This window comes from Haliaeetus leucocephalus, unplaced genomic scaffold, assembly GCF_000737465.1.
Source record: "Haliaeetus leucocephalus isolate CR32 unplaced genomic scaffold, Haliaeetus_leucocephalus-4.0 Scaffold215, whole genome shotgun sequence".
Classification (NCBI taxonomy): domain Eukaryota; kingdom Metazoa; phylum Chordata; class Aves; order Accipitriformes; family Accipitridae; genus Haliaeetus; species Haliaeetus leucocephalus.
In genome coordinates this window covers 463,597-488,092 of record NW_010972651.1, presented here as the reverse complement: position 1 = coordinate 488,092, position 24,496 = coordinate 463,597, and the positions used below count along the sequence as shown (strand labels likewise).

Sequence of the window (24,496 nt, the reverse complement as noted above, 5' to 3'; positions counted from 1 at the left end):
CACCGCCCCACACCCCCTGATCCAATCTCTGGCCAAACATGCAGAATACCCCAGAATTGGGGCCCGATCCCAGCCCCCATCCCGGCCCCAGCAGCACCACGAGGTGCCAACGTGACTGCTGGGTTCCTTTTAGCTCCAGAAGCCTCAAATTTCTGTGTCACAGCTTTAACTCATTGGCACAACAGCCCCAGCTTGGAGCTGGCTGCTGGTGTCTGGTGAGGACTGGTGGAGCTGATCTGTCAGGCACGGACATGCATGGCAGGGACAACTGCCGACCTGCATCCTCCCTGGCTGCTGCCACAGACCATGCTGACTCCCCATCATGCTACCCACCGCCCCCTCGGTGCCCTGGGGCCCAGCACCCTCTGCCCGACCCAGCTCCCTCGCCACTCACCAGTGGTTTCCCTGCCCAGTCGTATTCATAGTCGAACACGTAACCGTTCCTCTCGAACAAGTCTGTGAAGAGCTTCCGCAGGTAGTCGTAGTCAGGCTTCTCGAAGAAATCCAGCCGCCGCACATAGCGCAAGTACGTGGCCATCTCCTCTGCAGGAACAGGGTGGGCTCAGTTGGGGCAGGGGGACAAGATGCCAGGCCAGCAGGCTCTGGGGCCAGGCTGGGGACAGGGACAGGCCATGTAGAGTGCCCTCACCTGGGAAGTTCTCACAGAGCACCTCCACTGGAGTGGCTCTTTTGGTGTCGCCGATCTTCTGATACCTCTCCTTTAGCGTGTCAGCCTGGCAGAGGCAAGGAGCAGGTCAGCATGAGAGGGGAAGGTCAGGTCAGAGAGGGGAAGGTCAGGTCAGAGAGGTCACACCACAAACGGTTTCTTGGTCCCCCTTTTCCAGCTAACAGCAAGAGCTCATTCCCAGGGAATACCCTCACCCAAGGCAGGTCTGGAGGATGAACACCAGGGCGTGCGGTTCCAGGACAGCCACTGTGAGAGCAGCTGGGATACCCGCAAAGTGGGGGGACACAGAGAGGGGGACACCTACAGCCACTCAGCATAGCAGGGGCCTGGCACAGACCTCAGAGCAACAGCCCCTGCATCTGGTGGGATGCCAACCCTCCAACACCCTGGGGGCCAGAGCTTCTCCTCCCTCCATGATGCCGCCCATGCCAGGGCAGAGCCAGACCCACGGGGCAGCTGTGCTGTAAGAGACTGAAAGAGTTAATGCTTCAAACATTGTGGTGGGGCAAGTTCTGCCTAACAACGAACTCTGCAAGGAATTCTGAATTCAACACGACTCCCTGGTCTGTCCAAGTCGTGACACGTGCCCAGGGACAGCGGAAGCTGGCAGTTACCTTGAGGCCTTGCCAAGGGAGGCTCCCGCGGAGGAAGTACATAAACATGTGCCCTAATGCTTCCAGGTCGTCCCTGCGGCTTTGTTCTGCATGGAGGAAGAGACACGGGCATGTTCCCACTACAGCCACTGTCTGTGTCCCCACCAGACCCTGCAGCACCCCAAGTCCCCTGCCAACATCCCAGGCTGAAAAGCAGGAGAGGCAGTTTGTCCCCAGCCCCACCTCTGGCAGGGGGGAGCTCACACCCTGTAGTCCCCTTCCCTCTCCCTTTTGGCCAAGAGGCAGGGCTGGCCACACGGTGCGCACACACCTTTCCCGAGGTGGGTGTTGATGCTCATGTAGCGTGCTGTCCCTGTCAGGCTCTTGTGCTCTCGGTAGGGGATGTGTTTTTTGGTCTCGGGGTCAATATACTCTTTGGCCAGGCCAAAATCGATGATGTGGATGGTGTGCTGCCGCTTGCTGCCCGGCCGCCCCACCAGGAAGTTCTCTGGCTTGACGTCTCTGTAGATCAGGCTTTTGGTGTGGACGTACTCCATCCGTGTGATCTGGGGGCAGCAGGAGATGTCAGCACCACAGCAGAGATGCACCGTGTGTCCTGCATGCCTCCCTGCACCCTCCTTCCCTGGGGGACAACCTCAGTCCGGCCGCATCTCGGACACACAGTGAGAGACGCTTGTTTGTGCTCAGAGGGGGTGAGGGAGAGCCCTCCTACACCAGGGAGAGGGTGAGGTATGGAGGGAGGTGGTCTGGCATGTGCCAGCAGGCAGTGCCTCCTGTGGCCTGCCGGGCGCTGGTTCACCTGTCCTTCCCCTCCCCTTCCCTGCAGGGTCCCCACGCAGCCACTGTGCCCACACATCACCCCGCTCCCTTGGGGCAGTCTGCGGCTAGGCGGGCCGGGGTGAGCTGTGCAGAGCCACAGGTGAGGTGGAGATGCCGTGCTCACCAGCTGGATCGCGATCATCAGGACGGTCTTGAGTGTGAAGGTCCGATCACACAGATCAAAGAGATCTTCTAGGCTGGGTCCTAGCAGCTCCAACACCATGGCATTGTACTTCCCGCAGGGGCCAAAGTAGTAAACCTGAGGAATTCCTTCTGCAAGAGACAGAGCAGGGGTTGTCAGGGATTGCAACAGGGCTGAGCAGCACACAGCCACGCTGTCACAGCCATGCCACTGCTGGAGTTGGGACAGGGGGCTGCAGATGGGGGGGGATGTCTCTGCACTGCCCTCCCTCGGCACCACAGTGGCTCTGCTCTTGGCACAAGGGCAAAGGAGGCAGCTCCATCTGCATCCCTGACTCTGCTGCGGGGGAGGTGGGGGGAAAGAACTAAATAAAAAGGGATCAAAGATTAGATGTGGCTTTGTGTAAAATCGGCCTCTCCCAGCCGAGCAGATGGGCAGGAGCTGCTCAGGCCGGGGAGTGAAGTTGCAGTCACATTTATAGGAAGCCTCCCTTTCCTAGCAGGGTCGCCCAGGCAGCCAGCTCCCCATGGCAGCTCAGCCTGGCCCCATACCTGCATTGCCGAGCTGTTTGTAGAACCGATACTCCAGGTGCAGCTGGGGGGCCCGGGATTTTATGGGTTCCTTGGAGGAGAGAAGGAGAACAGTTAAGTCTGTTGCAGGGAGCAGGATGTTAGGGAGGTCTGGGTGTCAGACACCTCCTTCACATGCTGGACTGAGAACATCTGCGGTTGAGATGAGAGCCTCAGGGGACAACGAGAGAAAACCAGCCCATATGGGAGACAGATCCAGCCCCTCCAGAGAGATCCGGGTGCTGGGGCAGACACTAATGGGAGCAGGTATCAGTGGGGACCACCCTCTCCTGGAGGTCTCTCTGCCGCTGCCACCGGCTGAGTGCAGCACAGGCCACAGGGAGGTCCTGGAGAAGCAAAGACCTAGCTCTTCTCTCCCCGGGCCCAGATCACCCCACCTGCAATGACGCGTGTTGCTTTGCCTGCCCTCAATTCCTAGCAGTGAGCACAGCTTCCCTGCGCACCCACCCATCCACCACATACTGCAACCCGCTCGGCTTGACCCGCTCTAACAACCTGGGGAGGGTGAACAATCTGCTTCCCAGGCGGCCTGAACATCACCACCCCCGACCACCGGAGGGACTCACCAATTTGATAGCTACGTATTCATTCGTGTAGAGGTTCTTTCCTGCAGGGAGAGACACAAAAAAGGCAACTGAAAACAAGTGAACCTTTACATTAACCCCACATCACACCCACCGCAGTCCCCGAGGGCTCCTGGGCTGCAGAATGTCCAGAACAGGTTCGGTGGCTCCCACAATACATAAACAGGCCTCAAGGCATGAGCAGGAGCAGGAACCCACTGTGGGGAGTTGCAACATGCCTGTTAATTACCCCCAGATGGGGTAGGTGGATTCCTCTGGGATGGGCAGGCTGCTGGGGGGCTGGAGCCAAGTCTGCTGGGAGGGGGGCAGCATCCCAGTCTGGGCCTGCAGGGATGTGACTGGCCAAGGCAGGAACAAGGCTGGGACTTGCTCTTTCTCCCAGCCACAGCCCTGCATGGAGAGGGGCTGCCCTGCTCTGGGAGGGCTGTCCAGAGTCAGGGGACACTGCTTCGTGGGTGGCAGGACCACACAGAGGTTGGCAGGGAGGAAGGACCCTCAAGAGCACTGGGGCAGCTTGAGGCACTGCAGCTGGCAGTGGTTTGAAGACATCACAGGTAGGTGGAAATCCCTTCCCCAGAGCTTAGGACACTCCTGGGGATGGCACACGTGTGTGTGCGTGTGTGTGTGCACATGTATATGGCTCAGCCTCATCCTTCGGGATGCTCCCACCCACCCAAGGGTGCAGGGGAAGCCAGAAGCAGACCCACAGCATGGCCCAGACTATACGAGGAGGAGCTGATGGCACCGATGTGCTGTGGGGAAGGCCAGACGACTGCTTCCAGGAGCTCTTCAGGAGAGCTGAAAGGGCAGCCATGCTACCTCAAAACCCTGTAAATGACTTCCTAGAGAGCTCAGCACCTTCACAGGAGTTTTCACACCCATAACTACAGAAAGGCTGAACTAACGGTGTCCGCACATCACCCTGTTCACCCCAGAGAGCCAGGAGGGCATGAGGAAGGTGTTACACCTGGGAAGCATCAGTACAATCTCTGCCCCAGGTCCATAAAGGCAAAGACTGAAGAGTTTTACAGAAACATTTGAGGCCCCTTCATGACACCGGGGAGATGGGAGTTAACTGCAGCAGGTTCCCTTCCACTGCACGCAGAGCCAGCAGACACGCGATCCCACTGCCTGGCATGTGCGTATCTGATGGAGCTGCATCTGTCTCCTCGGATTTTCTCCAAGCAATTTGCTCAGGGAACAAGCTCCTCCTGGCATAAGATTTCATCTGCTCCGACTGCTGCTCTCCACCTGAAGCAGCAATAAATCCTCGTCGGGTGACATCAGAGCCAGCTGCTGAGCGCCAGAGTCAGCGGCAGGATTACGGGAAGAGGGATGAATGGGAGATATTAATGGAGCGGCTCCTCCCAGGGACAGGCTCTGCAGCCAAGGAGGGGCTCAATCCTGCTGCCTCGCTGACCCTCTCCCACCCCAGGGAACTGCTGCCAAGCCACTTTGTCTCCTGCCTCTGCAAAACCAAATCACTTCACAGCGATTAGGAAGTAGGTGATTTGCAAGGGAGAAATGTCTGGCTAACACAAGCGTATGCCAGACTGAGGGTTTTTGGCCCATCACGGACTGACGTTTGTTGGGGAGGAGGTAGGATATCCCCCAGATCCGTGGCTCCAGAGCTCAAGGAAACTCTCAGTTCATTGGGAACTTGATTGGGGCAGGGAAGAACTGAAATCTTGATGGACCCCAGTGCAGCTCCCTCACCCCTCCCATAAGCAGTCACCTCCCAACGACTTAACAGGGAGAGAAGGCAGCAAGCCGGCCAGGAGAAGTGCATGCAGGCAGCTTATCTTCCACACACCAGGACCTCTGTGTTTTGCAAACAATTGCAAGGGAGAGCAAAACAGCTACATGCATCAGCTGAGATGCAGGGGTAGGCAGAGCCCAGCCAGGCAGGCATGGCCCTGCCTGCGACAGTGGCACAGGGTCCCCACGTGCTCCCCAGCTAAGGTGGGCTCTGGCCTCAGGGCTGTACAGTTCAGTCCAAAAAAATCACTGCTGCCTTCAGGGCAGTAACGTGCAACCAAAAAACTCAGCTGGATTCTCCCTGAGGTTAGGCTGGGTCTAAAGAGGGAAAAAAGACCCACGGCAGGATACCTGCCACCCTGCCAGAGGTGCACTGCAAAAATGGCTCAGCACAGTAGGGAGGGAGAATGGAAGGAGGCAGGAGCATCCGCAGCAGTGCTGTGCTGGGTGAGGTCCACCCCGTCCCTGTTACATGGCATCTGTCCTGTCCCCACCACGCTGGCCCCCCTGTGGCTTGCTGGCAGAGAAAGCTACCCGCAAAAATGCTCTGGGAGCTGGCAGCCCTCTCCCAGCCCAAGAAACAAGTCCAAATCATTTGATATCCCCATGGATCCTCCCTTCCTGTAATGCTCAGAGGGCTTGGACAAAGCTGATAGAAAAGATGGGGGAGCAGAGAAAGCATGGATCATTGCTGCTGTCTAACCACCACCATCCTCTTCCCTGACAAAAGAACGTGCAAAGAGCAGAACTGGCCTATCATGAAGAAAAACAAAGCAACAGGAAAGAAAAAGTGAAAGAGCAAGGAGAGAGGGCTGTGGGGTCCTTCCCCCAGCAGGGCCCAGCCTATGCTGGCGAACTCCCCACTCCAGCTCCTGGAGCAGCTCCCATGGCCGCCCCCATGCTGCCCGCTCCGCTGAGCGCTCACTAACGATGATAACTTTAACACCTAAAATGTGTTGGAGTCTATGGACCGCCCCGGGGAGGACTCAAGCAGGCAGCACTGCAGGATTCATAGAAGAAAATGTGCTTTTGAAAGAAAAAAAAAAAAGAGAAAAGCATCAAGATGGGCGGCAGAAAGCAAATATTTGCATTTGCAGAGAGGCCTTTGCCCTGCTCAGTGCTGGCGGCACCTCTGAATCCAGCTGCCAACACCTGCAAGACTCGGCATGTCTGATCATAGCCAAGAGGAGGTGGCCAGACCTGGGGTCCCTATCGTGTTTAAAAGCCGGACGTGGCTGTGGCTTTCTCTTAACCCTGCGCTAACACCCAAATCATCTCCCTCGCGAAGGCGGATTTGGCAGCAGTGGAGTTCAGCACCTGCTCCTGCACATCACGGTGGCCTGAGGAGGAGCCGGGCTCTGTGCCGGGCTCCCAACCAGATCCCCATCCAAATGGCTTCCCCTGTGCCAGCCCCTCTGCCTGGTGCTGCCCCTTGGTCGTGGCACAGCGTGGGGCACAGCACCACACTGACCATGCCGGGAGCCTCTCCACTACAGCCCTGGTTGCAGCAGGAGCATGGAGTTGTGTCTAGGCACTGGGACCAGCAATTTGGCTTCTCTGGTCCCCAGGCAATGCAGTCGAGGAGTGCAGGAGAAGGCAGCTCTGTGCGAAGGCGGCCGGGCACCAGCCCAGCACTGCAAGCACCGCAGCCCCAGCAACACCAGCTGCATCAGTCCAAGTACTGACAGTTCCTTGGAGCATTGGGTTTTAATACCATTGGAATAAAAAAAAAAAAAAAAAAAAAAAGAAGAAGTTATTTTGGAGTTTGACCTTCCTCTAGAGGAGGCTGTGAAAGACCAAGAGGAAAAACAAGCGTGAGCCATTAGCAAGGGAGGCAAGAGGAACAGTTGGCAGGCAGCGTGTGGGCTCTGCTCTCCCACAGCCTACTCCAAAGACAGCCATGAGCTGCCTCCAGCGTGTGGCGGGTCTGCAGCTCTGACCAGCCAGCCGCCTTTTAGAGGTGGCTGAGCCCTTCACCACACATGCACATGTACGGAGGTCTCTGCCGAGCCAAAGAGAGAAGGGTGTCATGTGCAGCATGCTGACCCCAGCCTGCATTCTCTGAAGATATTTTTTGTGGCCCCCAAGAAGTAACCCATTGCAAGTACACAGGAGGCTTCAGGCCAGGGGTGAGAGCCACAGCTCAAGAGAGCTTGGGAATGTCCCCAGCACTCACAAGTGACCATTCAGCTGGGACATGGCCCCAGCCCAGCTGTAGTAGTGACCTGCTGCTGGCTCATACACTGCACAAGGACCTCCCCCCCACCATTCAATTCCTTCCAAAATGCTGGTTTTACTTTTTTAAAAATAAGTTAATTTCCAGCTTTTAACTTTGAAGGAAAACAGACATTGTGTTTCCAAGCTACCATTAGAAATGAATGCACCAGACTGGGGGAGAGGGGTGAGCACAGGAAAGGGGCAAAAAGCACATTTGCAGAAGTTTACTGCAGGAATAACAGAAGCAGCAGCCTCTGCTGGGTCCCCATCCCTCCCCATACCCCACTCCTGGGCTGAGCATCGGCCTCAGGCCAGGCTCAGGAGGGGGCCATCAGGGAGGCCCCTGCCCAGGCAGCATGGCTGGACAAACAGCAGCTGCTAGCTCCAAAGTGCAGGTCTGAGGCAGCCCAGCACCAGGCAGAGCTCAGGGAAAGGGTCTTGCACACCACCCAGGTGCTTTGGGCTTATTTTTGACCTTTCTGGTCAATGTCTGGATTTTCCTTCTCTCCCCCTATCCCAGCCCACCCCAAAGCACCACTGAGGAGCTGCTAAGAGAGGCCAGCTCCAACAAACCCTCGCTGCAAGCAGTACGTGCTGGCCTCGCTCCCAGGGGTACAGGGAGCTGGCAGAGGCAGGAGGCTGCAGGCTCCCGCCACTCGGCCATAGCCCAGTGCCAGGGCACACGAGCCACCAGCCACGCTCCAGTCACCCCTTGCTGCCACCAGTTTCCTCCTGCCTTGAGTTTCAGAGGGCAGCATTCAGCCCTGGCACGGAGGCGGGCTGGCTGCATGCAGCACATGGGCAGGGGTGCTGCCCAGCCAGGGCAGGGGTGAGCTCGGGGGAGTGCACGCAGCGGGTGCTGCCCAGGGCTGCCTGTGGAAAGCCCCAGGAGGAGCTGGGCTGGCATTCATCCACAGCTGCAGGCTGGCAGGGGGAAGAACAAGCACTTTGGATGTGCTGGCCGGGGCACGGTGCCCTGCCCAGCCCAGGGTGAAGCACCGGGACATGGTAACCAGGAGGTAACAGGACCCACCACCTGGATGATCTAAACACCCACATGGTTCCCCCCCAAACCCCATGCACCAGAGGACTGGGGCAGCCACCCCACTCCAGCTCCCAGCTCAGCTCTCCAGTCACGCTCGTACAGCGAGGAACTGATCAGCAGTGCTGCCTGACTGGGACAGGGACTGGCACTACGTTTGTGTATCACCCAGGACGCCAAGGCCAGCACGAAGCCGGAGTGGCAGGATCCAAGCATGGCTCTGGCAGCCAAGAACTCCTGCCCAAGTCATTCCCCTTCTGGCTTCCCAAAAATGCCTTTCGCCAATTTTTTTTAAATTTTATTTTTAAACAAATCACTTTTGATTTTGGACACCTCCGCACCTCAGAGGACACTTGTCTCGATCTGGGGCAGCTGAGCTGAGGCACCCAGAACGACAGATCAGCACCTGCCTCTCAGCGCAGTGACGAAATTGGGCAAGGTGTTACCTGTTTCAGGAAGACAACTTCATCTTCCTCCATCCCCCACCGCTGGGAGCTGGAGGAGTCGCCTCCTAGCATGTTTTTGCAAGATCTCCTGGGTTTTTTTTATGAAAGAAAAAAGTCCAAAGAAGATTTGGGAGCTTTTAAACACTAAGCTACACTTTTGCCTCTGCATCCAGCCTGCCTTGAGTGCGAATACTCCATTCACAGGGGAAAACTGAGTGGCCAGCAACAGCTGGGGAGCATTCCTGCTCATGCCACCACTTCACAGCAGGATCCCTCTGGTCCCTTGCCATTCATCTGCAGTTGGAGGAATCCCTACTTTCTGTGAAGTCCTGAAAGCATTCCTGAGCCCTGACGCAGCTCAGAGGCACACCTAAGGAACAGAGATGCGATTTTAGGAGAAAAGCCACATAGCTGTGGCTTCCACTGCTGTGATGAGATCTTGTGCTCAGGCCTTTACTATGTTATGGCCAGGCACTATAGGGTGTGACAGGGCAGGGGAAAACCACGTGAAGAGACTAGAAGCTTCTTTTGCTCGTGGCAAGGACAAACTCTCACAGCAATAATTGACCACTGCAGAGCCCCAGAGCAAGCGCTCATTGCTTGTCCCTTCAGCCATGAGCAAACTGAGCCCAACTGCTTCCACGTCCCTGCAGCAGCTCTGCTCTGAGCAACCCAGACTGCCAGTTTCACAGACACTCCTCAGATCCATGCTAGACTTGTGTCCACCTCGGTGCAGTCCTCAAAAAGCGAGGGGGAGGCCAAGGCAGGGGGTCACACCGACCCCCGGCGCTGAGCACGCCAGACAAAGCAACAGCCAGAGCCCCAGTTGTTTCAGACTCCTGCCTAGAGCAGGATCTCGGAAAACAGCTCGCCCAGAAACACGTACCCACTGTGGGACATTCATGGGCAAGCAGGGAAAAGGAGGTGGAAGGACCCAGGTAGACCCTGCACGGCTCAGAGACCTCTGTCCACCCCCTCCCAGCCAGCCCTGCAGGGAGGCCCTGGCAGCAGGAGGTGCAGCATCCCCAGGGGCTGTCCAGATCCACCTGGGTAGTGAAAGGAGCAGCTGGTGTGGCAAAATCCCTAAATACCTCTCCTTCCACAATACCTCAGTCTGGAGGAAGGGTCAGAGCACTTCACGACACCGGGAGAGACAGACCCTCCGTTGCTGAATACGAGAACCACTTGGTTGGATTTTAAAACAGAACATCTTCCCAAGCTCTGCAATTAAGCGGCAATCCCATCGGGGAGTTCAGGAACAGGACAGTTTAGCCTGGCACCAGCCAGTCTGTCGTGCTGGGAAGAGCTAACATTAACTCCCCGCAGACAGAGGCGGCACAGCAAGGTGGGTAAACTCACCCCACCCTCTGCACGGGTGCCTGAGCCAGGGCTGCCGGCCGCGCCTCCCAACAGCCTCCCACCTCCTGCTCCTTTTGCACGCAAACAGCCAGCCAAGACGACCACATTTACTGCAGGTTTAGCTCAGGGCTTGGTTTGAAAAGGCGCTGCTTAAAATATTGTGGAGCAACAAGGCCTACAGCTGTCAAGCTCCCAGCCTGCTCTGGGGACCGGCTCTCTTCCCTCTTCCTAGGGCACAAGCCCGTTCCCATAGCACTCGCAGCCAAGGCCAACGCTCCGCCTGGCAGAGACTCCATCAACATGTCCAATGTGCATTCCTGGAGACATCCAGACTGCACTGCTGGCACAGCAGTGCCTGGCACTGCCAGGCCTCTCCCAGCTGCCTGATGCCAACCAAAGAGTGAACAGCTTGATGAAAGCCTCCTGGGGCATGCCGAGTCCTTGGGAGTGGAGCAACCTACCCACCCTCTACACAAGAGTTTGCTTGAACTGTTTCCTGATAAACTTGGTTCAAAATGGAAAGTGACCATGGAAGGTGCTTGGGTTTTATTCAGCCCTTTCTCTCTCTCCTGCATAAAATTTTAGGAGAGACTCTGAAACAACCAGTTTCAACAACTGGAGAATTTACCCAGGATAAAATACTGACTCTCTTCCCCAGATGTTTGCCCCAGCAAAGCAAACACCCCACAGGCCCCCATCTCCATCTACTCTCCTAAGCACGTGGCACAGTGGGAGGGCAGCACCCTGTGCACAAGTGGGCACGAGATCTGGTGACCACACAGTGGCATCTCGTGAAACATTACTCACCAAGTGTACCTGGACTGGGGGAACACCCAGGCCTGTGTGGGCCACCACCACTTCCAACAGACAGGACTGAACTGTAATGCTTTCCCTGACAAACCTGAAGAGCAACAGGTATGGAGAGGAGATGGGAAACACCTCTGCAATCAGTCCTTCAGGCTGTGATGGGCTTTGAAAGATCAAGCACAGCGTGAAGGGGCTGAGGAAAAGAACACTCTGCAAAGGAAACAAGGGCTACCTACAACCTGCAATGCTTCAGCACTGTATGGCCAGTCAACACCCTTTGTGCTGATGGTCACAGGCATGTGCCAGCTCCTCCTGCTGCAGGAGCTGGATGCCAGGGCAATCCCTGCACAAGTAGTATAGTGAGGACAGAAGAAGAACCTTCTCACCTAGACGGAGCTCCCCAAAATTGCCGCATCCAATCTTCTTGCCGACCCGGAAGTTGGGACCCACCATTAAGACTCCCGAGTTGGTTCCAGTACTCCGGCTTCCATGACTGCTCCTTCCTCCACCTGTCTTGGACATCCTTTTACCTTCCTCCAGCTCCCCTTTCCCTCCTCTCTTATCAAAATCCATAAGTTTGTGATACCCCGGCCTCTCCACGGTTACGCTGCTGCCATACAAATCCCAGAGCTGCCGAAAGTTGAGGGATGAGGAGAAGAAAAGAAGCAGGGCTTTTCTTGGTTAATACACCATCGCGGTGAGTGACGGGAGGACAGGGCGTGGAGAAGGAGGGATAAGCGGCCACCCACGGGTGCTGGGCTACTGAAATCTTAGTGCTTTCCAAGGTCCTGCCGGGATTGTCATCATCGCCTGTTACAGGGAGTTCTTTGGTGGAGAGAACATCCTGCGGAGAGGGTCCTCCCAGCGTGGCTCCTCAGTCTCCCAGCTGCAGAAAGGAAAGGGAGAAAATTAGCACAAGGAAAATAGGAGGCAGAGGACAACAGGGGGTTGTGGGCTCCAGGCTCCCGCCCCCAGCTCCACAGAGGCCCTCCAACACCTTCCCTGCGTTACAAGTAACTCCCACAAGGATGAACAATGCTGCAACTGAGAGGTGGGAGAAGCTGGGGTATCAGGACCATTGCAGGGTGCCCCACGTCTAAGATGCTAGCATAAATAAATAAATAAAAGTCTGGCCAGGGCAGGAGGTGAAACGCTTGATGAGCATCTCCAGGTCGGAGCCAGCAGAGTCACGTGGGGAGAACAATGTCCCCACAGGCAAGGGCTGCTGGCAGCAGGGAGACCTTTGGAGGCACCAGCCGAGGCACTTGGGACCAGGCTGCCACTGGTCAGACCTGAGAGTCCCCAAGAGCAGAGGACACACATAAACCACTGCGTTAGGGGGCAAACTACGCCAGGCGTGCAATTTCCTATGAACTGAAAAGAGGATGTTCATCCCCGATGGCTGCTTGCTGGGAGGGTCCCTGTGGGTCCAGAGGTCGTGGCCAGCTGAGTCAGAGCTCTTCCCCCCAGCGCCAGCCTCCGTTGCGGCTGGGCCTGGACCTTTGTGCCAGCGATTCTGCGCCAGGACACGTGGGAGAGGAGACGGTTTCTAAGCAGCTGTGCATGTGTGGGGAATGACCATGCTCAGAGCTCCCATGACAGCTTGCCCAGGCCTGCCAGGCTGGGGTAAAACAGACACTGGCAAACAGAAACCCAGGACTTACTAACACCCCTGCTCGCCTCCATGGCGAGCGCCCGATTGCTGCCTCTTCCTCCGCTCTCACAAACCTACCTTGATTTTACGTGCAAAGCTTGGAGCAAGGCACAGTGGCCAACAGGGCTGCTGGCTGCAGGCTGGGCAAAAGCCACTGTGACACTCGCTGAAAGTAACCGATGGCTGTGCAGCACCTTGCCTACCTCATGTGTGCAGCTCCCAGCACTTCCCAGTGAGGCTAGCGGGAAGCCCTGCGCTGGTGGTGGAGTAACTCGGGGTGGAGTAACTCGGGGTTCCCCTCAGCCCCTGCAAACAGGCAGGACTCAGCTCAGACCCTTGAACCAGGGAGCTCCTTCCAATGTGCGCACCCCTGCTCATTGCAAGGCGGTTGGACTAGATGACCTTTAAAGGTCCCTTCTAATCCAAACTATTCTGTGACATTGGCTCTGCACAAGCACCCCCATGCAGCTGAGTGTGTTCACACAACTACAGCCCAACACTGAGGCCAAATCAGACCCCTGCTCCCTTCCAGAGGGGTGGGATAACAAGTACCATCGACCAGCTCCGTGCTCAGAGCCATGCTCTCCCTCCATCCAGGACTCCCAGCGGAGCTGCCTGGGGGGAGGTCAGGCTCAGTCCCTCCTTGCAGGGACGCCTGTGCGGGAGGCAGCCAGAGTGTGCCAGGAGCAGGACAGCCAGGAAGCTAAACACGGGCTGGAAAGCGCAGAGCCGGGTGCACGCTGGGAGGCCATGTGAGAGACAGACAGACCAACACATGCAAGCCCCACTTTACCCCCAGCATTCATCATCTCTGGTTTTGCTCCCAGCTCAGCCCGTGCTGCATTTTGAGTGAGCCGAGGTGGGAGGCAGCCCCCACCCCTCCCTGCCCACCTCCCCCTCTCACCACCTTCCTCTGCTCCCCTCTGGGGTCCCATGATGCCCACCAAGAGCCCTTGCTGCCATGGCCTCATTACCTGTGGGTTAAACAAGCAAACCCACACCCCTCCAGCGCTCAGACTCCAGGAAATGAGCACACTGCAAGTCCTGACGCCTGGCCAAACCCGTAAAACTTTTATTGGCTCTCAATAGCTATTAATAACAAAAAAAAAGCCTTCTTGTGCTGAAGGGTGCATGGGGGGAAGTGGGGGAGGGTCTAAGAGCAACCGAGGGAGAAAAGACACCCAAGCCAGAGCTCAGCATGGGGGAAGGACTGGCTCTGTAACAGTCTGTGGGCAGGGGAGCTGCTCCCTGGGGCTGCCCCACTCCCAGTCCTCTCCTGACACCAAATCCTCACCAGGGACCACCACACTCTGTCCACAGCATGCTGGCAAAACGCCGCTGCTCTCCAAGAGGGACTGGAACTGCAGGCACCGAAGGTGCAGCATGCTGGCCCAGCTCCTCAGGGCTGTTGTGGGTGCATGACACCCATCTGCATGTGGGACACCTGCCTGTTCAGGTACTGGGGGAACGAGGCTTTCACATGGGATGGGAGCCCCCTCCTTCCCCCACAGGCACCATCCTCCAGGCCAACACCTCCAGAGCATCCCTAGAGCACAGCAGCCCCAGCACAGAGCAGCCTAGCCCTCCAAGGCCACCACTGGCAGGCCAACACCTGGGGACCATCCTGCTGCACACAGCACATCTCAGCCGAGGGAAACTGAGGCACGCAGAGCCTTCCAACTTCTCTGAAGGCCACGCGGGCAGCTGCGGGCCAGCTCCTGCCCTGACGCTCCCTTCCCCCGGCAGCCAGCGGTCTCCATCCCGTGCCAGCAGGAAGCCGGGTGGGAGCGGCAGCAGAGCAGGGCTTCCCTGAGCTTTGTTCTCCCCCAGCCCAGAGCGCACACAGCCAACACGTGATATCCTGCTCATTCTTTGCTCCCCCAATAATTTCCGTTCCGGGTTCGGCGCATGGCGGTGCCCTCCCGTGCGTCTCACGCTTCTCCCACCTCTGCCAGCCTCTGGCAAGGACACCAGGGAGCCATTTGCCCCGTGACCTCCCAGAGCAGGCAGCAGGGCGTGGCTCTCCCCGGGCATTTCGGGAGTCACCTTGCCCAGACGTGGCTCCAGCCACACACCAGGGAAGGGGAGGCAGCCGGCAATGCGCAGGCCACACTGCTTCATACCCCGTTTTCGTTTTGAATCAGACCTTTATGTTCAGTCCCAGGGGATTTCAGGTCCAGACTGTTTGCAGAGTCAGGCGGCCGACAGCCAGAGCTGAGGGAGCTCCAGCCCCCACACTTGGGATTTTTTTTTTTTTTTTTTTTTAAAGAGTTATGGGCCAGTCTCTGCAAGGCAATTTCAGACAATGGAGTGAGACAGAGCCCTAACAGAAGGGAAAAAAATAAATACTGTTTCCTGCGAGCACCAGGAGACTGTGCTGTCTTCCCCCAGCCCAGACAAACGCAGGCAGCAGCGTAGCATGACTCTCCAGCCCTGCCTGCACAGCAAGCCCCAGCCTCAGGAGCAGCCCTCCCAAAAGAGCCTGGCTCCAAACCTCGATTTCAGGCAGCTGGGCCAGGGCAACGACTGGCAAGGCCATGGCACCGACCACTGCGCCAGGGCTGCGTGCCAGCCGGCTGCAGCACTGAAATTCCCCCTTTTCCAAAGCTGGGCAGTCAGAGCAGCAGGAAGTCACTGAACCGCGTCCGTGTGAGTCAGGCCAGGGCAAGTGACGCTCCTCCAAACTCTGCCCACCAGCCTCCCCTGTGAATGAGCCACCACGAGCTGAGGGCTGGGAGGAATCTATTTTCGCATCCGTAGAGCGTCAAGGAGAGGCAACAGCTCTCTGTACCTCGGTACAAAAGCAGGACCCACCTCTCTGTGTGGTGTCAGTGACTGGTCAGGTTTTCCACTCTGTGCCATAAAGAGATCTCTGGCCTTTAAAATTGAGAACAACCTAATTAGAAACAGAAACCTTTGGTAAAATCCCAGGACTCTCAGTGCTCTGGAGCAAACAGCCCTGCAAAACCTGTGTTTGTTAAAACACAGCAGCCTCTGGATGGGCAACGGGGACCCAGACCTGCCCCATCCTGCCACCCCAGGGTCACAGCATCATGAGGAAGATGCCCCTGATGAAAACCGATGGCACACTGTTGCATTTTGAACAGGAATCCTCACCCAGAAGGTCACATTGAGGCAAGCAGCCTCAGAAAAGCACCTTCTAGGCTGGAGTAGTTGGCCTGGTATCAAATCTGATGCAAGATGAGACTAAGAAAACTTCTTTCTCTCTTTGGGGGGAAGGGGAGGTAGGGGGATGAATAAGAAAAAAAATAAATTGGCCGGAAGTGTGGTAGAAGAAATTCCAAAGCAAGCTGTGGTCTTAAAACAAATAAGCACTGCCCTGCAGTGTTTGCAGTGCAAGTGCTCCAAGCCAGGGAACCTGAAAGTGAAATGAACTGCAGACAAGTGTAAGCGACTTCAGCTCCTCCCCAAAACAGAACAACAAAAACACTGAAAGTACCATAAAGGGGGCAAAAACACACTCAAGCAATCATTTTAAAGCCAAAGAAGGGGTTCATGTTGTTTTTGTTGAAATACTGGGTTCTTTTTATTTGCCATCTAGTTTTGGGCATGCCAGGTCTACTCCAGTCACATTTACAAGCTTTTCCCTGCAGTCATAAGGGTGAGAAAAAGGGATTGGGGTGGGGGTGGTTGGGTTTTTGGTTTTTTTGTTTTTGTTTTTTAAAAAAAAAGAAGAAAAAAGCTGCGATTCTAGTCCTAGCCCTTGTCTCTGAGACCTGTGACTTGGACTGAAATACCAAGGCTTGGGAAGTTCCCGGCCACATTTGCAAGTATCAAATGCTGAAAAGTTGTGTTTTTAAAAATTTCTTTCCTGTATAGTGAAACCTTGTGGCTGCCGAGAAAGGACTTGAACAATGTGCCCCAGATGGTATTGTACTAGTCCCTTTATACACACAGTGTTCCTGCCCAAAAGAGGTTACAATTAAATGGGGCAAGACAAATAGGGGAAGAGGAGGAAAAAATAGCGGCCCAGAGCAGGGAAGTGATTGGTGAAGGTCAGGGGGCAGGACCATGGCACTTCTTGGAACAGAGTCCAGGTGTCCTGGACCAGCCGGCTCCCCCAGGCAGGTGTGATGCTACCCCCAGCCACGGAGGCTTGACTGTACTGAGCCCTGATCTCCGCAAGCCTTTGGGATGAGTACTTGAAGCCGGTTTCCTCATGTACTCTGTGCTTTGCGAACGAAAGAGAAACACAGCTGCATCCAGATGAAAGAGAAAGGAAAGCTTCTTGAGAGCACAAAAAAGAAAAGCCCTTGACACTACACAGCTCTGAGTACAGATCACTGCCAATTAAAAGCTAAAAATAATCACAAATACCCTGATGTCCCAAAGGATGACCCATCAGCTGGCTCCCAATACAAAATCCAGACCAAAAAGCAACCGGTGGCCTTACACAGCTGAAACCAAAACCCAATAAATTTTAAAAGTTTAGAAGGCAGGTCGTCTTTTCTTACAAGGAGATCAAAAGTCTTAAAACAAAGCAAGATCCAACATCTTTAAAGCAAGCTGCAGACGGTCCCAGATGACATCTACAAAGGTTTGTAGTTTAAAAATGCATTCCAGTCTTCAGTGTTGGCAGCCAACCCCGCTCATGATGAAACAGGGAAAAGCTGTGCCACGACACAGAGGTTTCCTAAAATGAGGGGTGATGGAAAGTCTCACCAGGCTTCCCACAGGAGACCCCTGGAATGGGTACAGTCAAGCCAGAGGTGGGACAGGTGGTGCTGGAGGGACATGGGGCAGCTCCCTCCTCCTGTAGGAGGGCAGGAGAACCAAGGCATCCCTTCGCAGGCACCCTCCAAGACCTCAGTGAGCAGAAAGGCAACGGGGCTGCCTGAAGCCTCCAGATTTTAAGCAGCATGCAGATGCATGAGCACTATGGAGATCAGCCTCCAGGCACCATCACAGTGCTGCTGGGGCCCTCTCCATCCACCCCACACCCTACATGAGGCCTCCAGAGACCCAAGACAAACAGGACAACTCTTGCTACTCATGCATGGCTCTGATTAGGGGCCTTCCAGGTCAAGCAGACTCAGGAGGGGAACAACTCACCTGGGGTGTGAGCAGCTACAGAATTAGAAACAGATGTTGAAGGAGGGGAAAAAAAACCCACCAAACTTATTCCAGCCTGATGCTGTGAATTGTAGGAGTACAAAAGGTCCACATGAGATGGAGGTTTGGGCCCACACCTGCATCCTCCACAGGGCCGCTGTTCCCATGCCTGCCTGTGGCTGGAACAACTTTACCAACGCAGGCTGGAGGAACAACTTGCGGACAAAGGCTATTCCAGCTGCTCCAAAGGACAGAAGCTGGCCATAAAGTTACTTTCTCCCACTAAATTTACTCTGGACCAAGAGGAAAGGAATGTTCCAGTGCAGAAACCTGTCTCGCTGGGTCTGCAGTGTCCTGTGCTCTGCCGAGCTGGCTGGGTTTGTCCCTCTGGGCTGAAGCTCCTCACTTCTGCTCTTTCAATAGCTGAAAGCTTCAAGGAAAAGCCTGTCCATACAGCTATCACATTATTTTCCAAGATGTAAAAATAATGCAACTACTTCTCATCTGGAAATTTCGTGTTCAAACAATATTTGTCCAAGCCCAATGCAAGCATCTCTTGCAAGACAGCCAACGTGACTAGTATAACCAGACAACCTGTACTGGAGCAAGAGCAAGCACATGCATACACATGTGTAAAGACCCAGCTTGACCCACTGTTATTTAATTGATGTTTAAGAACAAAATACAAGCAAACTGAAACTAGGCCACCTTTACACTGAGGTGGGAGCATTCACACACCTTCTGCACCAATTTAACTTCACAGGCTCAAAACTCCTCTCTTCCATAACCAACACAGAGCTGTAAAGCTGGGGGGTGACTCACTCCCAGCCCCGCAGCAGTACCAGGAACCCGCTCCCCAGGCCGCTTTCCTTCCCTTTTCTCTCTGTGCACGCACACATCAGTGCCACTGGAGAAAGCCCGGTTTGAGACGGCCGCATCAGACACTGTGATAAGCCTGCTCCTGCTTCTACCTCGGAGAGATGGCACCACACTCCAGAGCATGCTGCCAAGCTCCTTGTGACTCAAGTCTTAACATTTATGAGAAAAATCCATGCTGGGTAGATTTTTGAGGAAACAACTGGTAGGAGGGGGGTTTTGTTTGTTTGGGGTTTTTTTTTTTGTTTTTTAATGAAGAGTCCTTCCAAGACTTGCACTTGGGCAGTTTGCAGCAGCCTTTTGCCTGGGCAACAGGTACAACAGGCAGGTCGTAAGCTGGAAGTGTAAGCTCCTCTTCCTGCCTTGTGCTGCCAGGCTCCAGCGATGCAACAGGCTCCAGAGGGATCTCCTGAGCTTCCTCCACTCTGAGACACGCACCTCTCCTCCAAGCTGGACACAGCAGCTCACCACAGCTCCTTCCCAGAGCAGACATGCCAAGAAGCTTGGACACAAGTCCACGGGGTGAGCCGTCCCCAGCTGCATCAAGCTGTTTCCCCAGGAGGAAGAGGAAAACCTTGCTGTTTGAAGAAAACCCATCCTAAGCCCCACCCAGGGAAGTTTCCTCTGTGGGCTGAAGAGGCAGCAGGGCTGTGCAGCACTCAGAGCTCACTCTGCCTTCCACCTCCACCAGCTACAGCTCTGGTTACAGGAGACTCAAGCAAACCTACTAGGGCAGCAGGACATTCCTTATGGCAAAGGCAGATTGACTTGTTCTGGCCCAATTTCCTCCCCATCTCCTCTTTTCTTGAGGGATCAAGTACTTTGACTGAGGATCTTGAGGCACCCAGCAGAGAAGGGAGTTCTGGATGTGAGCATCTCTCTTGCCGTGGCACAGGAGAGTTGTGCCAACCCTGTCAGGATGGAGGGCTGGCTGCATCTCGCAGGAGACAGGCCCTGCAGAGGAGTTGGAGCCACAGGGCAGGGGGTGAAAGGGACTTTATCTGTCCCAGGGAATCCCTTAAAAATCAGCAAGTCCTGAAAGCAGCTGCTTTCCCATCAGTGCACAATGCCTGCGCAGTTTCTGCTAACTGCAGCCATGAGAACATCATTCCCCAACCCCAGCTGGGTCAGGTTAAGCAGAGATGGTGTCCAGGCCTCCTTGCAATCTCCCAATGCTTTTCCCAGCTTACAGCGAGGCGGGAGCCAGCCCAGCTCTGTTTACTCTGTTTCCTCCTTTGTACGTTCATGTTGGTGTCAGCACAACAGGAAGCTCTTGTTAAATAGTTTGTTACTTAACTGCTGATGCAGAGCCACTGGGGAACCCAGGCGTAACGTGCAGCACATTTGGAGAGGTGGGGGAGCCTCGCAGTTCAAGTTCAGGGCCAGGATTTGAGAGCTCTCAGCTCTGCCACCACCTCCCTGGTGATTTGGGCATATACTGACTTCCTGGCCCTTCACATCCCAGCCATTACACTGGGATAACAACTCCCCCACATCTGCCTTGTCCATTTGAGGTCCCCTGGGAGATGCTTGGCGCTGTCTCAGCTTTTGAACAGTGCTTAGAGCTCAGCAACCTTCCCCCTGCCTCCTCCAAGGCATCCTTCAGGGAAAAGACAAGAACCCAGTAACTGACTGAAGAAACTCCCCTACTGAACAGCAACACCATCCCATGAAATCCACCCACCATACCTGCGCTCCTGCTGCCCACACGTGAGGTCATCAGCCTTAGCAGTGGGGAATATCCAACCATCACAAATCTACTTTTTGGATCCTCATGTCAAGCCCGCCAGCCTGCTCATCCCAAAGAGCAGCCCTCATCTGAAGGCCTACAGCCCATCTCCCTGGCTGCTTCCTTACAAGCCGCTGCATCCCTCATCGCACAAACATGGACATCAGTTCACGTCTCTACAGTGCTATCAAACTGAGTCATCAATTACACAGCAGATGCAGTCCTATCACCATGGTCACTGTACCAGGAATGTTTGAAGCAGTTTCCCCTTCGACACGGGAATGGTTGCGGCTGATGTCCCCCTCCAGCAAACAGAGACACCACAGCGTGGCTTCACTTTTGGCCCCACAATGTTTACAATTAGGAAATCTGCAAGGGCTGTTTGTCCAAAACATGCCGGGTTTTTTTCCCCCCATCCAGGTTGTTTCTTGAAAACAAAAACAAAAAAAAAGAATAAAGCAAAGGCTAACATTTCTACCAGAATTTCTTCTAGTGTTCAGGGGAAAAAAAAACCAAAACCAAAAACAAACCACCAACCCAACAAACCCACAAAACCCCTAAACTGTGGCAGCAAAGCTTTTAATCCAACATGATCCTAGCATCCTTGTTCCAAACCTCCCCTCCCTTCCTGGCTTCCCAGCTCTTTACTGAGAACGTGGTGTGTCCATGAAGAGAGAGGACTCCACCCTCACACTTTAGCCCAGCTCAGCCCCTGGAGCAGCGGGCACAGGGTGCTCCTGGCACCTTCAGCCTCACCAGTGCCCTCCTGCCTCTGCCACTGGCTGAGCCCCATGGCCAGGCTCTCACCCTCCCTGTGCAGCAGAGGGGTCAGATGCAGCTAACACTGTGCTGAGCACCATAATTAAAAAAAACAAAACCAAAAAACAGAAACAACCCACTAACAGAGCATATAATCAGACACACCATCACCTCCAGCTATATAGTTCACACAGGGGGAAAAAAAAAACAAAACCCAAAGCAGGAATGCGTTGAGCCTCTGTTAGAGATTAAAGCATTTACCACATGTAGCTGTGCTGCTCCCAGCACAGACCATCAGCCAGCCCCAACATCTCAGCGTTTCACCCTGGTATCCATCTGTGGCTCTTAGCCATGTCCCCAAAAAAATCCAATCCACAAAAACACCAGGATTAAAAAAAATAAAAATCATAAATATAAAGCATTTGGTTTTTCCCCAGAATTTAGCTGTGCTGTGAAGAAGATGGATTTTTCTTTCTGGCTTCCTCTTCCAGCTACCACGTCTATTGAGCTTTTCTCTAAATTAGAAGTGTTCTCTTGTTATTGGCTATTCCGTTCCCCAGGAGATTTTTTTTAGATGCTCTGCACTCTGGGTCAGCTCTTAACATACAACAGATCAAGCTCCAAATCTCTTCAAAGTTATTTTCTCCCAGCTTCTAAACACAAATATGGCTTTTTAATGGATTACTATGAATTTTCAATTTATTTATTAAAAAAAAAAAAAGGTTTGTGCCACACTGTTCCCTCCATAATGATAAGAACAGCAGAGTTTCAACATTGCAGCAGAGAACTGCTTTTACTGAAGGTGAGTCCCACTTCACAGCTCAGAGGCCTCACCAACACTCGGCTACACCAAGTTCTCACAACACAAAACCAGTAACGAGTCAAGCGTGATTTCATTGAGATCTTTAGAGGATACCAGCTGACATATTCAAAACCATCAGCCTGCTTTAAAAGTAAATATCTCAGCTGTTCCTCAAACTCCAGCACCACTAGCAGTGCAGTTAGTGCTGGACAGCCCAACCATCCCAGACTCTTGCTGCCCAAGGAGCTGTATGTGCTCCTGAGGCTGGAGCACGCACAGCATCCCCCTGATCCAGCTCCAGCATCGCAACAGCCCCAAAAGAGCAAAACCGAAATCTGTTCTGTAAACATAATGAAATTAAGTAGTAAAAAAGGGGGAAAACCCCTAGTAGTAGTATTTTCAGTTTCCAATGGAGCCCAGAAGGCAACACTCTGAAGAGCTGGTTGGAACTCACGTGAAGGTGTGAATGCCCTATGCTGTTGTGATTTTTAAACAATTGCCTCCTTTTTGAGAGGAGCACGGAAGAGCCGTACAAGCCACATGCCAGAAAACACCCCTGGACCAGCAGCCGGACAACTTCACCCTGAAGTCTCAACCACTCGCACCACAGCTCAGCACGGATGAGGAAAACTCCCTGCCCGGCAGCGGGTGGGCAGGCAGACAAGGATGCGTGTACACAGCGTCAGCTTTACGAAGTCAGCTTTCTGGCAGCAGTTCAGCAGTAATTATTTTGCACCTGAAAATATCTAACAAGGAAACAGGCCCCTCTTTAACCAACAGGAGTGAGACTGTTTTGATGCACGTTTGCTCCCTGCTTGCATAAGCAGAAATGGAAATCAATGTGCTTTGGACAGTTCAAATTCAGAACAACCCAGATCCTCAATGTTTTTGAACACAAATAAGCTTGCAGAGTCAACAACTCTTCTAGGGCAACTCCTAAATCTCTCAGTAAAAGCAGCCACAAAGAAAACTTCATGAAGCATCTCTCCACTGCTGTGAGCTGCTATGCAGTTTGCTCCCAACTGAATGCAGAATCTCACTCTTTTAGTTGGATCCCTGTCCTAAGCAGTCACACCTGGATGGAAAATATTAACTATGCTTTACCAAGAAGCCAGAAATACCACGATGGAAATTTCAGCAGCAGCACAGGAACCAAGCAAAAAGCTAAAAATACTTCTCTAGGAAAAATAATAATAGTAAATATACACATGCTAAAATAAGACCAGATCTGAAAACTAGATTGGAAAAGATCAAACACAGCACAAGTCAGACAAAACCATCCAAGAACCAAGTACCTCAGAGTCTATTCACCTTTTTGGGCTCATCAGCCACAAATGTAAACTTTATTAGATAGACTTGAAGGCAAACAGCTTTTTGCTTAACTTTACAGACCCCACAAAAGGGGTCTGTACTATATGCCTCGATTTACCCCTCATGTGACATGCGATTGTGCCCAACTAAGTCCCAGGGCAGGCACCTCCCAGTTCTTGAGCCACGTCCATCTCACAAGCCATTCCCATGTCCCTGTGCCAGATCCACAATGCATGGAAACAGCAGCAATGCCAAACCACCGTGGGGGTGGGGTGTTGGGAATGCAAAAGCCCTGGTTGCAGGAGGGAGTCTGGTAGCAAGAGATACCTGCCCGCCTTCCCATCCAGCCCTGCTGTCACACCTCTGCGATGTTACTGGCATCTTCTACCCGCTCTCTACTCCAATATCCCGTCTCCAAGACCAGCAACAGCTATTCCCATGGCTGCTGGGCCAGGAGAGGTTCTGGTACACAGCTGAAAGACGGCAAGATCAGCAAATGACCCAACTACAGCTCCAGCCCACTGTCCCACTGCTCATACTAGTGTTGCTTTGGTGTTCCTGCTCACAGATGGAGCAATTTCTGTCTGTGAAACTGCAACTAGCTTTGCTATTACCATAAGAGGGACGCCATAGGTAACAGATGGGTAACCAGAACAGTAAACCTGGTTCTGAACAACAGAAAAGAGATGGGCTCACCTTCTGCCCCTGGGTGAAGTAAATTACCCAAGGCTGTAATTCCGCAGAATCTATCACATCTTAACAGTTCAGCACAAAAAAGCCAATTAGGATGTTGAAGTGGTTTCGGTTTTACTAACATAGAGTTAGTAGTACTGGAAGAAAGGAAGTTCATTACAAAGCCGAGTCTCTGGCTGGGAGACCTTAACAGGACAGTAGTCAAAGTCCAACTCCCAGTTCTTCATCCCTTTCCACAGCCCATATGCTCCAGCGGTTTCCACAGGACACGCGCAGGCACTCCAGCCAAGATGCTGATGATGCCTCTCAAGCCCCTGCTCGGCACCACAAGAGATGGATTCAATAAGGCATTTCATACACGGAGTCACTTACTTGAACAAGTGGTCTCAGCCGTCAAGCCCCTCACATGCACCGGGTTTTGTGGCTCTGCCAGTGGGTTTTCTATTTAAACCAGACAATACATCCACAGCACAGCAAGCTCCAGTTAGACACCGGAAACTAATTAAATCCATGCTGCTGATACAAGGCAGAGC

General features: G+C 53.9%; 1 protein-coding gene across 5 annotated transcripts in view; it reads right to left on the bottom strand.

The window, feature by feature from the left end:
• CSNK1G2 (casein kinase 1, gamma 2) overlaps positions 1–24,496 on the bottom strand; it is a 46,287-nt gene that overhangs the window by 5,026 nt on the left and 16,765 nt on the right. For 2 of the 5 annotated variants that reach the window (XM_010566602.1, XM_010566601.1), the window contains exons 2-9: positions 11,453–11,952; positions 3,420–3,460; positions 2,815–2,884; positions 2,246–2,394; positions 1,613–1,847; positions 1,303–1,388; positions 650–734; positions 395–543 (exon numbers count right to left, since the gene is read on the bottom strand). In XM_010566602.1, the coding sequence (XP_010564904.1) occupies positions 395–543; positions 650–734; positions 1,303–1,388; positions 1,613–1,847; positions 2,246–2,394; positions 2,815–2,884; positions 3,420–3,460; positions 11,453–11,639 (1,002 nt within the window). In that variant the 5' untranslated portion in view covers positions 11,640–11,952. Of the gene's footprint in view, positions 1–394; positions 544–649; positions 735–1,302; positions 1,389–1,612; positions 1,848–2,245; positions 2,395–2,814; positions 2,885–3,419; positions 3,461–11,452; positions 11,953–12,730; positions 12,754–15,534; positions 15,558–24,496 lie in introns of those variants that run through there. The other 3 variants (XM_010566603.1, XM_010566604.1, XM_010566605.1) reach the window with 3 other exon arrangements.